Source organism: Chrysoperla carnea, chromosome 4 (genome assembly GCF_905475395.1).
Source record: "Chrysoperla carnea chromosome 4, inChrCarn1.1, whole genome shotgun sequence".
Taxonomy (NCBI): Eukaryota; Metazoa; Arthropoda; class Insecta; order Neuroptera; family Chrysopidae; genus Chrysoperla; species Chrysoperla carnea.
In genome coordinates, this window is record NC_058340.1 from 47,760,357 (window position 1) to 47,774,855 (window position 14,499).

Below are 14,499 nucleotides of genomic sequence, written 5' to 3' on the forward strand. Positions count from 1 at the left end.
TCGGCGCACTATGTCAAGTGAGATATCACTGAATAGCTATAAAATAGGCAAATCGATTAACGTAATAATCTTTAAAATCCGCTAACGCATTTGGTCTCTAGAGCACCTCAAAGAACCAAACGTACATACATGGGCTGAAAATGAAAGTGCCGAACTATTGTAAGTAGGGTATCGTTGAATAGGTATTTAAAAATTCTAACTATAAAAGGTAAAATAAAAAAAAATAATTTAAATAATCAAAAAACCCGACTGAGTTAAATATAAACTGAAAAGAAAAAATAAGTCCAGCAGTTTATATAGCGACTTTAAATAGTCGGGACCCATCATAATCTACACCGGCTCAAATATACCCAATAATGGGCCCCGACTGTCAAAGTCGATATGTAAATTGCCGAACTTGTTTTTTTCTTTTCAATTTATATTTAACGAAGTCGGGTTTTTTTTTATTATCTTCAGATTTTGGATCTTGCTAAATGCATTCAAAGATTCAGATTTGATAAAAAATTGTTCTTTGAATACTTTGCACAAATTTTCAGTCAGGTATAGCCCTAGCAAATCGTTATTACTTACGTAAGATCTCATAAATCTCAACGGCCACAATTAACAAGGCACTACCTATTTGATTATTGTCTTGCGCAATAAGTATTGCTTTCCTTGGTCTTGCTCTTACATTTAAGTTTTAGTTTTTCAAGTGTGCAAGATTAGTGTGTAAGGTAGGGAAGAAAAATTAGTCTAATACGGAAAACTGTGTGTGCAAGATACAGATAGCTAACTACCACCTTAATGGTCTTAATTTTTCTCATCCATACTGTAGCAATCTGGCAGAAAGAATACACTTTTCAAGATCCAGAGCTTATATCTGGAAGAAATCATTTTAATAGCTTATATCTGGAAAGATTATTGGATTCATTCTTCTTTTTTTTTATAAATCTCGGATACACTCCACAGGGGGGTATATGCAAGAAATAAAAAATATTAATTATTCCATAAACGAATTAGTTGAAAAGGAGTAAATTATAATTTAGCTTCTAAGTATTGTGCAGTTACATTTAAAACTCGAGGATACAAAAAGTGCAATTTAAAATAAAGCAAAGTAAATACGTACGATGTAAAGAAACTAGACATGACTAGGAAAAGACTTTATAAAAGCAGAAGATGCAAAAAATGCAATCCATTAAAATCTTCTAATGACTGGTCTATATACTCAATGCAAAAAAAGAACGTTATTTACATTTAAACAAATGTCCTAACCTTATTTCATCACACACCAATGTGACATCACAGATCTCAATGCTGTATTTAAAATACAAAAAGAAAAAAAAATGAAAAAGAAAAACTTTTATAACAAAGAAAATGAATGAATGAAAATAAGAATTGAGGAGAATATGCCCTTTTTATTATTATTAGAGAATAAATAACTCGCCTTTTTTCAATTTATAAATATTTCCCACATAATAAAAATATCGAGGAAAATTCAAAAATTTCACAATACGCACAGACGAAAACACTCACTGGAAAAACAGACACTTTCCTTTTTTTTGTTTGTTTATTTATATTTGATTGTTAATAATAATAATAATTTGAGCGCACACGACAATACGTCGTCCAATGCTAGAGGCGTCTAAAATGTAACTGCGGCAAAATTCACCGTTGTGTTGTAATGAGTAGTAGTGAGTCACACACACACACAAAAGTATACACCATCATGAATGTAAGAGAAGAACACGGAGAAGTCGTTCATATTCGCTCGCGTCGTGTGTGTATTAGCAGCTGTAGGTATATATTGAAATAAAGAGAGAGTTTTGTTTTGTATCGATAATGTCGACCAACTCAAGCACGATGTCCTCCAGTGTGTATTATGTTTTGAATCTTTTTTCAACAATTCCTTTTACACCACACGGACGACGACTCCTACCTACTTACGGCGTATATAATTTGTCGTATATACACAACATACACAAACCATATCCGCATCGCGATCTCGTTGAAAACAAAAGTTAATTAACTCTTTATTTATGTGCATAAAAAGACCAACGAGTTTTATTTTTATTTTTAAATTAAATTAAATTAAAACTATTAATTTTGGTGTATTTAAATAAAGTAAAAGAGAACAAGAATTAGGAATATCCTATGGAAAATTAGAATCAAATAAGTTTAGGTAGTGTTAACTATCTTTTTTTATTCATTCGGACTTTAATACTCGCGGGTGATTCGAATCGATTGATCTAAAGTAAAAGTTTGACTTTAAAAACTAGTTTGTAATATACTAGCCTAACCTTTCCGCTTCGCTGGATACTATCACCTTCAAACCAAACATAATCACATTATACTCTCCCCTTTTTCACACTTAGCCCGCTCTCTTCCTAACACCATTCTTATTCCCACCACTTGGACAATTAGGCAACTTTCGACTTAGTTTCCGAACTCAACCTCATATTTAGTTCCATTCGCAGTATAGCGTATACCAACTCAGCTTTGAACGTCGTATTTATTTCATTTTCAGTATAGCGTAAACCAACTTAAAATACAACCCATAATATCCTTCATCTCGTTTGTCCCTTCCTCCTTTAACACCGGCTTTACCTTCAGCCCTTCCATAATAATACAACAATTAGCCTTAGAGTTCGCTTTGCTCAAAATTTAATGTAGGTATTTCATCAATATAATAAGTATAGTATGGTTTATTACAAGTGCGAATTGAGAAAAGTTGTGAGTAATGCATACCGTTTTTCAGTCATAAGCTGTTAAATGAAATACTATCGAAATCGATCCCGTAGTTTTTGCTATGGTGAGCACTTAGCGCCAAAAATATTCACGGTTCCATAAAGTAATTTTCAAGCCACTTGGAGCTTAAATTATTAAAAATATGTACATTACACAAAACTGAAAGATTCTCTAACTGGAAAAATATCAGAAAGGATGAGTCGGTGGCTCCATTTTGAAAATATAGTTTGGGACCCAAGATCGATAGAACTCATTCTATACCAAACACGCTCCTTAATTTTTTTAATGCACAGTCTCTGAAATTTAGTGATTGAGACTTACTGTAAAGAGAATAATTCAAGGACCTCAGGATATTTTGGAAAAGCTGTTCTTTCTTTTTTTTTTTGGAAAAGTTACTTCAGAACAATATATGTATTTGGTTATTTTACCTCTGGCGTAAATAATAGTTCAAAAATTTTTTGCCCACATTGGTACCGATCTAGTTTTAACAAGATATTTCTGCTATTAACATAATTTCCATGCATGAACCACCATTAACAAATTATTAAATAAATGTCCACCTTTTTGACGATCGAGTCCCCTGGTCTGAAATGTCTCCCAATCGTGCATATATAAGCAGCATATAGCATAATTCAGGCCCTATCAATTTTCCACAATTTTAGGATTTAGTAAACTTTAATCCGATAATAAATAGAGGCCGTTAGAGATCTTAGACTTGAAACTTAAAATAAAATTTACAAATATTTTATTCAAATACAAATAAATTATGTACTCCAGAAATTCTAAAATGACTAAATAAACTTTAAGTATGAGCATAAACCAAAAAATTTGATACTTTTGTTGCATGAATTAGTTTCTAAAGTAAATAAATTATTCATATAGATAACCTTGTTCATAAATTTTGTTTTGATAAACAACGCAACCAGAACTAAACATATAGTTTCACAAATGTGAACTGTCGTACATAAAATCCACAATTTTGAGAATTTTTCAAAACAATCAACAAACGCAAAACAAGAGAGAACATCTTATTTAAGAGAACTCAGATAATTATTATGGCCATATTTTGTACAAATATTAAATTTATGGAAATATTTGTGAAAAGATTTGTAATTTCTGATGTAATCTTTGATGGTGGAAGCGCAGATAATATTCCATAATATTAATAAATAGTTTAAAAAACTAAAAAAAAGTTTTTGTAGCTAGCTGAACTAAAAAGTTAAAAAAAATAGATCTATCAAGAAAAAAAAATCATTTTATCGTAAAAAAGCGTGGGGTGCATTTGAAGATATATTATAATGACTTTACTTTTACCATCTATCATATTTAAGATTGGGAACATGGATTTAGGAGATCCCAAACCATCTATCAGCGGTAAATAAGTGTGTTTTATACGATGGACCTGAAGATGCTGGACATTTCTCTTCGTTGATTGATTATGAAAATAAATCTCAAAATACTTACTTGTCTCGAAGCAAAAAGTGTACCAAATTTTTAACTGTAAAGATCTTAACATTCTTAATGAACTAACCTGTTTCGTTGAAGAAGCTAGGAAAAATAAAATATAACTCGGTACCACGATGCCTTCTTCTCTTTACTTTCAACAATTTTATTAGAGTAAAATAGATAAAACAACACACAATGTAAATATTATTATAGATTGATTTTATGTCAAATAAAATATACTATTATTATTACTTTTACCAATATCTGCCAATAAAGTATTTAAAAATATTGAAATCTAGCATCCCACGCTTTTTTACGCTAAAATGATTTTCTTTTTCTTAATTTCTCTAATTTTTTTAACTTATAGAAATTATTTTCTACTTTTTTCAGGTACCTAGTTACAAAAGCGTGTTTTATTAAATATTAAAATTAGCAACAACCTTTTTTTATTTAAACTACCTTTCTGGAAAATTCTGTTTTTTGCATTTAGAAAGATTAAAATTTATACGTGTGTCTTGGTTAAAATTATAGGACACGATATGAATGATTATTACTTAAAGTTACCGTAAATTTTTTAACGGGTTTCATCTAATAATTAAATTAAAGTATGAAAACTTACTTTTTAATGAACTCAGGTATTAACATAACACGCGAAATTAAAACACAAAACCAGTTCGAATCGTTACTTTGCGTGATGTAATGGTATGTAACATATTTTTTCATTTGTTTACGCACATGACACAAACATTAAATATTTTTTCAAAAAACATATTTTAGTAAAACTCAATGAGATAATGGGCTGACTATCAACTAAAGAATTGCAGTTATTTAAATCAGTAAATCTGATATGATATTAATTGGATTTCAGTAAGAACAGTTGCAAATTGTTTATTTTATGAAGTATTATTGTTTTAGATAAATTTAGATTATTAATAATGCTATTAGAATTAGTTCAAGGATATTACTGTTATAGACTTCAAGCAGGCATCAACTAACTAAAATATTTCATAGAATTACAAACAAAAGTCTTTATTTAATTCGAAAAGACTTTTTATCATGGGCCAATTTTTTACTTTCAAATCGAAGAGCAAATAGAAATGTGTTAACAACACATCAATACGAAACAACCGTACCAGAAAACATAATTTTCCGCTTTTTTCTAATTTTCTCTGAACCTTCTAATGCTTTACCAATTTTTACCCGCCTGGCACCCAACAGTACCCGCAAAATGTATATTCGACAAGGATGTAGCCATCCAAAAGAATGGAAGACACCTACTCTCTCTCATTTAGAAAATTCTAAAAGTTTCATATAGATTTTAATCGTGCCTTGAAGAGTTGTCAATCAACAACATACCGTTTTCTGTCCTGGGCCTCCTTCGGGACCAAGTTTCTGGGTTCAAAGTACCAAAGTATTAAACCTGAAGTAATTTACAACAAGGATTTCAATGGTGACCGTGGATACGATCTTCAAACTTTTAATTTCACCGAGAGGGTGTCAGAATCAGAAAAAACGAGAAATTTTACTTTGAAATATTTGTTAGTACAGTGGACCCTTGGTAATCCGACAAACGTTTTGCAAGGTGGTGTCGAATGATCGAATTTGTCGGACTATAGAGTACTGCCACAAACCCTCTGTAGTCCGTAACTTTTTGAAAAAGAATACCTTGTAATCCGACAAATTACATATCAAAGTGATAAGATTTCAATCATTTTCTAATGTCAGCCACGAAGAATTCATGATTTTAATAATAAATCTGCATTGCAATTACCATTATAGTTATGTCGGATTACAAGGGGTGCCGGATTAGACAGGGGTCGGATTACCGCGGGTCTACTGTATTCACAACTCCAAGGCACAATAAATATCACTGTAATGGCGATTACAGAGGGTGTAATCTATCTCCATGGTTTGAACCAAAAAAAAATCATAGAACATATAATCCATTTAATATCATTCACAACTATATTTCGTAAAAGCTTGTATTTTGCTATACGCCAGTGAAATTCTACATTAAAATCGGAAAACCCGATGAGAAGCTGCTTTTTTGGCATGATATTATTACACGGTGAAATTACGTTTTGCAAGCAAAAAAGTTGGGATCAAAATTTTCGGACCTTTTTCAGTTTTTCATCTATTACGCAGGTAGCACGATTTATTTTTGCTTACAAAACGTAATTTCACACGTCCCTAAGGGGCCCAAATAACATACCAAAAGCGCAGTCATCGTTACACTAGTACATCGCCATTTGTACTAGTTTTCGAAAATTTGTATATATAAGCACTTTTGATTTAAAGTCACGAGACACCCTGTATAACATCCCATCTTTGGAATAGCATGCTCAATAGTTAGATCCATGATACCCATAAAACTTGTCAATAATCAGAAACGTCAGTTAGTCCTATCGCTAAGCTCACACTCGCATTTTTTTTAGCAATACAGTTTGTTAATAGAGCAAGTTTCACGAACGCCAATTTCAACGAACTCAAAGTGCCATTTTAACAACAGAACTATTGAATTCCAATAAACACGCATTAAACAAAAACGCGCGTAAAAATCGACTCGTGTGACCTTGGCCACACATAAAAGAAGTGCAAAGTACATTGAACGTTAAAATGTAAACTGTTGACTCAGATTATTTGTGCAAATTTGCGTTAATAAAGTTACTTGTGCAAATTGTATGAAATAAAATGAATTGATATGTCAAAAAACACAGATTGTTATTTCTGAACACATTACGGATCATGTTATCTGAGAAAATATGTACTTAAGGAACATAACATTGACAATAAATGCTATAAAAATTTTTATCTTTAAATATTCTTATTTTAACTTAAAAATTTTTAAAATCGAAATCGACTTACATTTTTTTCTCCCCTGTATTATATTCCAAATGGAGTTTAGCCATATATTTAATTTTAAATGCAAAACTGTCCCGTCCAGATTTTTCTTTTGGTGTAAACGCTATGTCTTTTGTTTGATTTTCAGCCAATAATGATTTCTTTTTGGCAATACGTATACTGGATCTAATTGGATATGATATACTTTTTTTATTCAACTCAGATTTCACTTTGATCCCATTTTTCCGTTTTTTATCATCCTGTAAATTTTGTTCAGGATCACTACTAATATCGTTCGATTCTTTTTTCATTTTATTTTGATCAGGAACACTATTCTCGATTAATTTCTTTTTAATTTTATTTTGACTATTATCACTATTATCGATTAATTCTTGTTTTATTTTAATATCTTCAGTTTTTATTTTAGGAGTACTTGTTTGAAAATCACTATCACTTTGATTTGGTTCTGTTTTTATATAATTAATAATATCTAAACTATTGGATAAAAAATCACTTATAGCACCAAAATCTTCAGGTCCCTTCAATAACTCTTCTTTAATTTTGATCTCATCAAATGATCGCTGCGGAGGATTTGGTTGTTTTTTACGTGTTTTCCTATTATTTGCACGTTTAACACAATTTTCACTATTTTTCTTATAAAAATTTGATTTGTTTCCTCCATTTCGTGGTGGTAACAATCTATCAGGAACCGCATTCTGTATTAATTTTTTACGTTTCGGTAAACCTAACAACTCATGTTGTAAATCCCTTTGATAATTTTTATCGGAAAAGTGCCAACTACAAATACGACCATTTGTTGGTAATTCTGTAACATCTTCACCACGTGCTAACGATGCCCAAAGGAGTGCTTGTTGCCGAGATGATGGAAACACATGATACATAACACTTGAATCTGTACTTTTTAAATTTCTTGTTTTGCTGTAGTAATTACCACAAGTTTGGACATAACATTGAGGCATTTTGTTTACTAAAATTAGTTACTTTCAACTATGTTTACGTAATGAGATCACGTAATGCAGTTTGTTGTTAGCAAAATGCATCACAGAGATGAAACCCCCAAATTCATTTGTTTGCATTCAACAAAATGAATATTAAAAATAAATTGTATGTAAAAATATACTACAGTACTATAGGTGTGCGATTATAATACACCCTTCTCTAATCTAACCCTCACTCAAGGTTTTATCCATTGTGTAACTTCGTGACGTAGTTAAAATCCTCCCTTATGTACAGTTTTAACATCAATAATTTACCGTTGTGATCCAGTATAGATTAATTTTTCACATTATTCATGAAGAGCCGTTCTGGCACTCTTTGCTGAAGACAAGATAAAATTGAACTTTATTCAACCATATTTTTTTTATTTATGCTCAATAAATACAAAAAAATACCAACAGTTTTATTCATACACATTCAAAAATACCACACATATTTAAAATAACAATGATGCCATCTGTAGATGGTAAAAATAACTAACTTACAAATTATTTCATAACTTTGTAATGGCCTCGGTGTTTATTATTAACCTATTATTTTAATTGTTTTACAAATAACATTATATTACAACCACTAAAACAAACTTAAAAGAATAAATTTATTAAATCATTTAGTTACTTAGTTTAGTTTTCAATATTACAAAATTTTATGATAAAAATAACAAGTAAAATAAAGCTATTTATCTAACCACGTTGTTCTTGACGTTTGTGATTTTCTACATTCGCGCCTATTTTTGATTAATATATTTTACGTATACAGGGTGAATATACTAACTAGTGGACGATACTCGCAAGGATAATAAATGTGCTGTTATTTGTTTAGGTAAAAAAAAGAGTTCCTGTTTTTGAAATGTTATTTTTTTAATGAAATAGGATAAACGTTCCTTTTTAACACAAGTTTTGGTGTCGATTGAATTACATATCTATATCATTCAATATTTTTATTATTACAAAGTTATTAATAAATAATTGGGTCATATCAAATCGTATCTTTGAAATATTGATCTTAATCGTTTACAATTTTCGAATTTCGAATTTTTCTATTTTCAAAAATGGGCAAAAATTTTTATGAAAATTCGTTTCGATTCTTATTTACAAAAATAATTTTTCAACATATTTTTTTTATTTGGAAGTTTGATTTTTCATTGATAAACTTTTTTTTTGAAGTTCAATATTCACTTGAGGTATATTTCTATGCATATATCCCTTCACTTCATATTTAAAAATACATATATTAGAAAAATAGTTATAGTCTTCTTTCAGCCCCGGATTAATTCGCTGAGGGGCCGAAAACACATTTAGTGGGGCCTTTGTTAGTGAATAATTTTTTTTTTAAATGTCTATAGAAACTTATACATAATACACATTATAACTTATTTATAAATTGCTGAGACTAAGAGGTAACCATAAAATCTCAACTATAAAAAGACGTTAACAGTAGACCTTTTTTAAAGTAGTAGAGTTCGTACAAAACGAAGTGGCACCGAGCAAGAGAGAGTGTATGATGTATATGTATGTGCACTCGTATCTACACTCTCTCTTGCACGGTGCCACTTCGTTTTGTACGAACTCTACCAGAGAATATTTTACTGATATAGTCTCTGGTAGTACACAATGGACCACTGACTACAATACAATCCCATCTTCTCCGTTATTACCGGGGTAATTTGCGAACTATCCCAAACTATGGCAATGTCGGTAATTATCTGGCACACTTTGGTGGGGTTTTTTGATAGAGGGTCAATGGTCCGTGTCTAAACAGCTTATGCGTTTATCAGAAGCTGTCTCATCTGTTTTATCAAACAATTTTAGCCTACAATAATTTTAAATTTTGCTTTAGTGTCCATCAATTGGAATAGTACGTTTTCATATATGAACTATATTTTGCGTAGTTTTTAAAGGATTTCAGGCAGCAGATATAAAAGTATAAAAGTATTTTCTTTGTATGTGAAATCACGATAGTTATATTTTACTTTCATCTTCTTAATTCAAGGTTATACCTGTAATTTAATGTTTTTACTCAAATGTAACTGAATTTATTATTCAAATTTAGTTTTAAAAATGCACATAAGTATAGCTTTAGATTAAAAAGTATACATTCACAAAACAAGATAACAATGGATAATATAACATAAGTCAAATGTTTAAAAAATTGTTTTATTTTACAAATATATGATAAAATTATTCTTATTCCGAATTTTGTTCATAAATTAAAGCCTTAAACTTATTAGAAATTCGTGTGTACATTTTTCGTTTATCGTTTCACTTTTCTATTGCATGCTTTTTTAAATGTATAGGGTGTAAATTTTAATAAGATTGAGCTGTAGCGCGAAAAAAATTATTTTACAAAAACAAGTTTTAAACAAAAATTATAGGGCTAAAAAATTTGTAGTCAACAGAGTCAACACCAAGGTCATTATGTCAGTACCATGTGGCTGAGAGGTTTTTTAAAAGTAAACTCTTGCTCTTTACCGATAAGAGATTGAGGCGTAGTCTAATTTGGAAATGTTCTACTTGTAAAAGTACACATACGTGTCTCTCAGTCCGCCCAGGGTCAAAATGCAAGGGGTTTTAGTGGAGAGTTGGTGAATTTGTTTTTTCATTTTATCATTAAGCAGTAGCATTATAGTATATCTTCAGCAGTAGCGGGTTTGACTTTGATAGTGCTCTAGACTCAAGGCATCGTGAGTGACTCTTTTTGTAACGAAATGTAGGGCCGTCTTATCCATATTAGGAGCCGTTTTTTTTTTTTTTCGTAAAAATAACTTAAATTTCTTATATTTCGGTATCCCTATAATTTTTTTATCCTAGGTCAAGTTTTCACGAGCTTATGCCTAAATCCATTGATGCTCATCAGACCCTAAAGTCAATTTCAGGATGTGGTCAACCCGATCAACCCGAATATCTAATGGTATTTAAATCTAGATAGATATATATGTAAATAGAAACTGATTTATTGATCAACGCACAGCTGAAACCGCTGGGTGTAGCAGATATCGAAAAATTTTAGCCTTATTTTTGTTTCCATTCATATATAACAAAATTCATCATCAAAGTTGAAAATAAAGTACAAATAATTTCATCCATAAGTTTAAACTTGCCTTAAGTTTAAACACGCGTGAAATTATTTAACAGCTCCCTTTACCTTCGAAACTGCTAATTGTTATCGATTATTATTTTACTACTGACATGCGTGTTAAAACTTAAAACACAATAATATCTATAATTGCAAGTATTAGGGGAAAATCTGAATAAAGTTTTGATGTAGTTTTTTATACTCTGTATATATGAAATATATATCAAAGTATACTCATTTTAATCTCAAGTTTGTAACGATTAGATATATTGATGATACGAATAAAATTTCGGTATAGGTGTTCATAAAATCACCTAATTACTTCATTTCCAGTAGTCCACCTATCCGTTTGTCCGTCCGTCCGTGATCACCATAACTCAAAAACGAAAAGAGATATCAAGTTGAAATTTGTATCAAGCGTGTTATTTCGACAATTAACTCAGTTAATTTTTTGTTTTCACTTGTAATTATTGTTGTGTACGTTTATGTTTTTTTGGGCAGATGAACACGTATTTCTGGTTTGGATAGTTCAACACGAATTTGATTTATTCAAAGTTACTTCAAAACTATCCTATATAAATGCTATTTTTATACCATGTATATATGAAATATACATAGTATATTAAGTTTAGTTTGTAACGCTTAAAAATAATGATGCTAGAAAAAAATTTGTCATAGGTGTTCATAAAATCACCTAATTAGTCCATTTCCGGTTGTCCGCCCGTCCGTCCGTCTGTGGACACGATAACTCAAAAACGAAAAAAGATATCGAGCTGAAATTTTTACAGCGTACTCAGAACGTAAAAAGTGAGGTCAAGTTCGTAAATGAGCATCATAGGTCAATTGGGTCTTGGGTCCGTAGGACCCATCTTGTAAACCGTTAGAGATAGAACAAAAGTTTAAATGAAAAAATGTTCCTTATCAAAAATTAAACAACTTTTGTTTGAAACATTTTTCGTAAACATCACTGTTTACACGTGAGGGCGCCAATTAGGCGGAAATTTTATAATATGTACTATACTTGATTATCAGTTATGTATGTGTCACATGTTTGTATGTGTTATGTGATAAAGAAATCAACACTGATTATGCATGGTATTTCAACAATTAACTCAGTCAATTGTTTGTTTTCACTTGTTTCTTTTGAAATTTTTTTGAAAGTGAAAGCACCTTGCAAACTTTTGCTTTTAAAATTGTTTTTTCCGTCAATAATTCGAAAAGCTTCACATTTAGATATTGATAAAGTTATTATTATAAAATATAAATTTTAGGTATTTTTACGTTTTATAGTCAGGAAAATAGGTATATTGACACCACCGTTAAATTGATGTTTGTGTGTACGCATGTACGCGCGTTCATTCATTGGCATTTTGTACAACTAAGGCAAAACTTTGGTGTCCTTTTTTTCCAAAACTATTAAAGATAGAGAAATGAAAATTTGTAGGTAGCTTATGTGCCTCATAAAACATTTTTTAACAAATAAGTTTTGAAAACTACATTCTACATTGTCTATACATGGTATTTCAACAATTAGCTCAGTCAATTGTTTATTTTCACTTATTTTTAAAATCTGTGTCCAATGCCCGGATCAATTTTTACATCATAAAATGAGTATTTCAACCGGAATTTAATCATTAGTAGTTCGAATTAGTTTCCGTAAAGATACTGCTAATACTTTAATTGGGTGATGTCGTTGTATGTCCATATTCTATGTGACTCATAGGTTAAATGCGAAATGTTTTCAATTATGTATATTTTGTCGCCTTTAAATTTTTATAGAAGCTATTAGACAAATAGCTAAAATAAACAATAGGTAACAAATAGACATAAGTGACGTAATATGGCACTCTGCCAGATTTTAGACCATCACACCATGGAATTTATATTTCAAATATAAATTGCATCAAATTCGAACTGTCCAAGAGTCAAGAACAACTCACTGCATTATTTAAAAAAAATCAAGAGATTATAAAATGTTATGCAACTTGTACTGCATCCAAGTAATACAAAATAAGAACAGATTGGCTACCTTCAAAGTACCAACTTTTAGGAGTCGATACAAAGGATATACCAAAATTTTTTGAATTATTTTAAATCAACTATTTCGATTTGAAGCGAAGAGAGGTCAAATTCAATTTAGTTTCACTACACTTTCACCATATTTATTATTATTTTTTTGTAACGACTATATTATTTTCACCTTGCAAATCCAGATTTATATTAAATCGCTTCAAATAGCTACGAACCGGAAGGAAACAAATACGTCTGTAAATTTCAAATAAGAAATTCTTAACCGTTATAATTGTAATATTTTTCATAAATTTCCTGGAAATAAGCTTGAAAGATTCATAGAGAATTTTGATTTCGGCTAGTTATTTCAGCTTTGATCAACTCGACTCAGTTAACAACATTTCGACATCTGTCCAGGCCCGAGGATTTAATTTAAATGCTTGGAAATATTGCCTGCTTTTAAAACGTTTTTTCACGTTTAAAATAATGGGAGCTTTACTAAGGCTCTCGTTTGTAGATATTTTTCACGTTCAAAAACGAGCATTCAGTTTTTCATCAAATAAATAATGAAGTTGGATAAAGTAATTACATAAAAAATAAAAGCTAAAAAAATATTGAGTTAATATCAGCTTTAGCTTATATTCTTCCATTTTGCCATTCAGTGGTGAGATAAAAACGCAATTTGTAAAAATTACGACCACTTACTACCCAGATGAATAAGAAGCAGTCGTACTTAGGTACTACTGAGCTACAGAAAAAACTACATTAGCTACAATTTTGTCTTACAGCTCTAATAATTTTAAACCACTGACTCAAACAGCGAACTTACCGTTGAAGAATTACACACCTACAGCAGCAACATTTTTTTTAATCTATGAGCTAGAATTCTTGATCTTTATTTTTATCAATGTCAGTTTCTTTTTATGTTCATTTATTGTTTGTTTGTTTGCATTCTTTCACGCCAAAGCGACGAAACATAGTAGTATGATATGTACGGAAAGAGCTGGAGAGGTTTGATAAGTGACTTACATATTTTATTTTAGAAAATCTCTTATTATTTTGGAAAATTTTTTATAGTTCTTAATATCTTAATTAATTTCCCGTCGCTTCCACCATTATATTCAATTCATTCCTTTGCTTAATTTGCTTAAAATTTATTTATTTGAAAAGTACTTCATACTATCTTGCATGATTTATTATAATATTTCTGAACAGCGTTTATGCGAAAAATAAAAGTCGACCACATAGATCGAGCTCGATATCTTGGTATGATTTACATGGATGGTATTTTTTTTGTTTACTTTTCTCGCTGACTAATTATATAAAATTCTTTTGTCAAACTTTAACATAATATGTTGTATGTTAAAGTTTATACACGAGAAAATC

At 30.3% G+C, this 14,499-nt stretch overlaps 1 protein-coding gene across 2 annotated transcripts in view; it reads right to left on the reverse strand.

The window, feature by feature from the left end:
• LOC123298562 (probable WRKY transcription factor protein 1) overlaps nucleotides 1-8,359 on the reverse strand; it is a 54,922-nt gene extending 46,563 nt beyond the window's left edge. The window contains exon 1 of one of the 2 annotated variants that reach the window (XM_044880603.1): nucleotides 7,036-8,359. In XM_044880603.1, coding sequence (XP_044736538.1) covers nucleotides 7,036-7,991 — 956 coding nt within the window. In that variant the 5' untranslated portion in view covers nucleotides 7,992-8,359. The remainder of the gene's footprint in view (nucleotides 1-7,035) is intronic. The other variant, XM_044880602.1, reaches the window with a different exon arrangement.
• Between the last annotated feature and the right edge of the window lie 6,140 nt (nucleotides 8,360-14,499).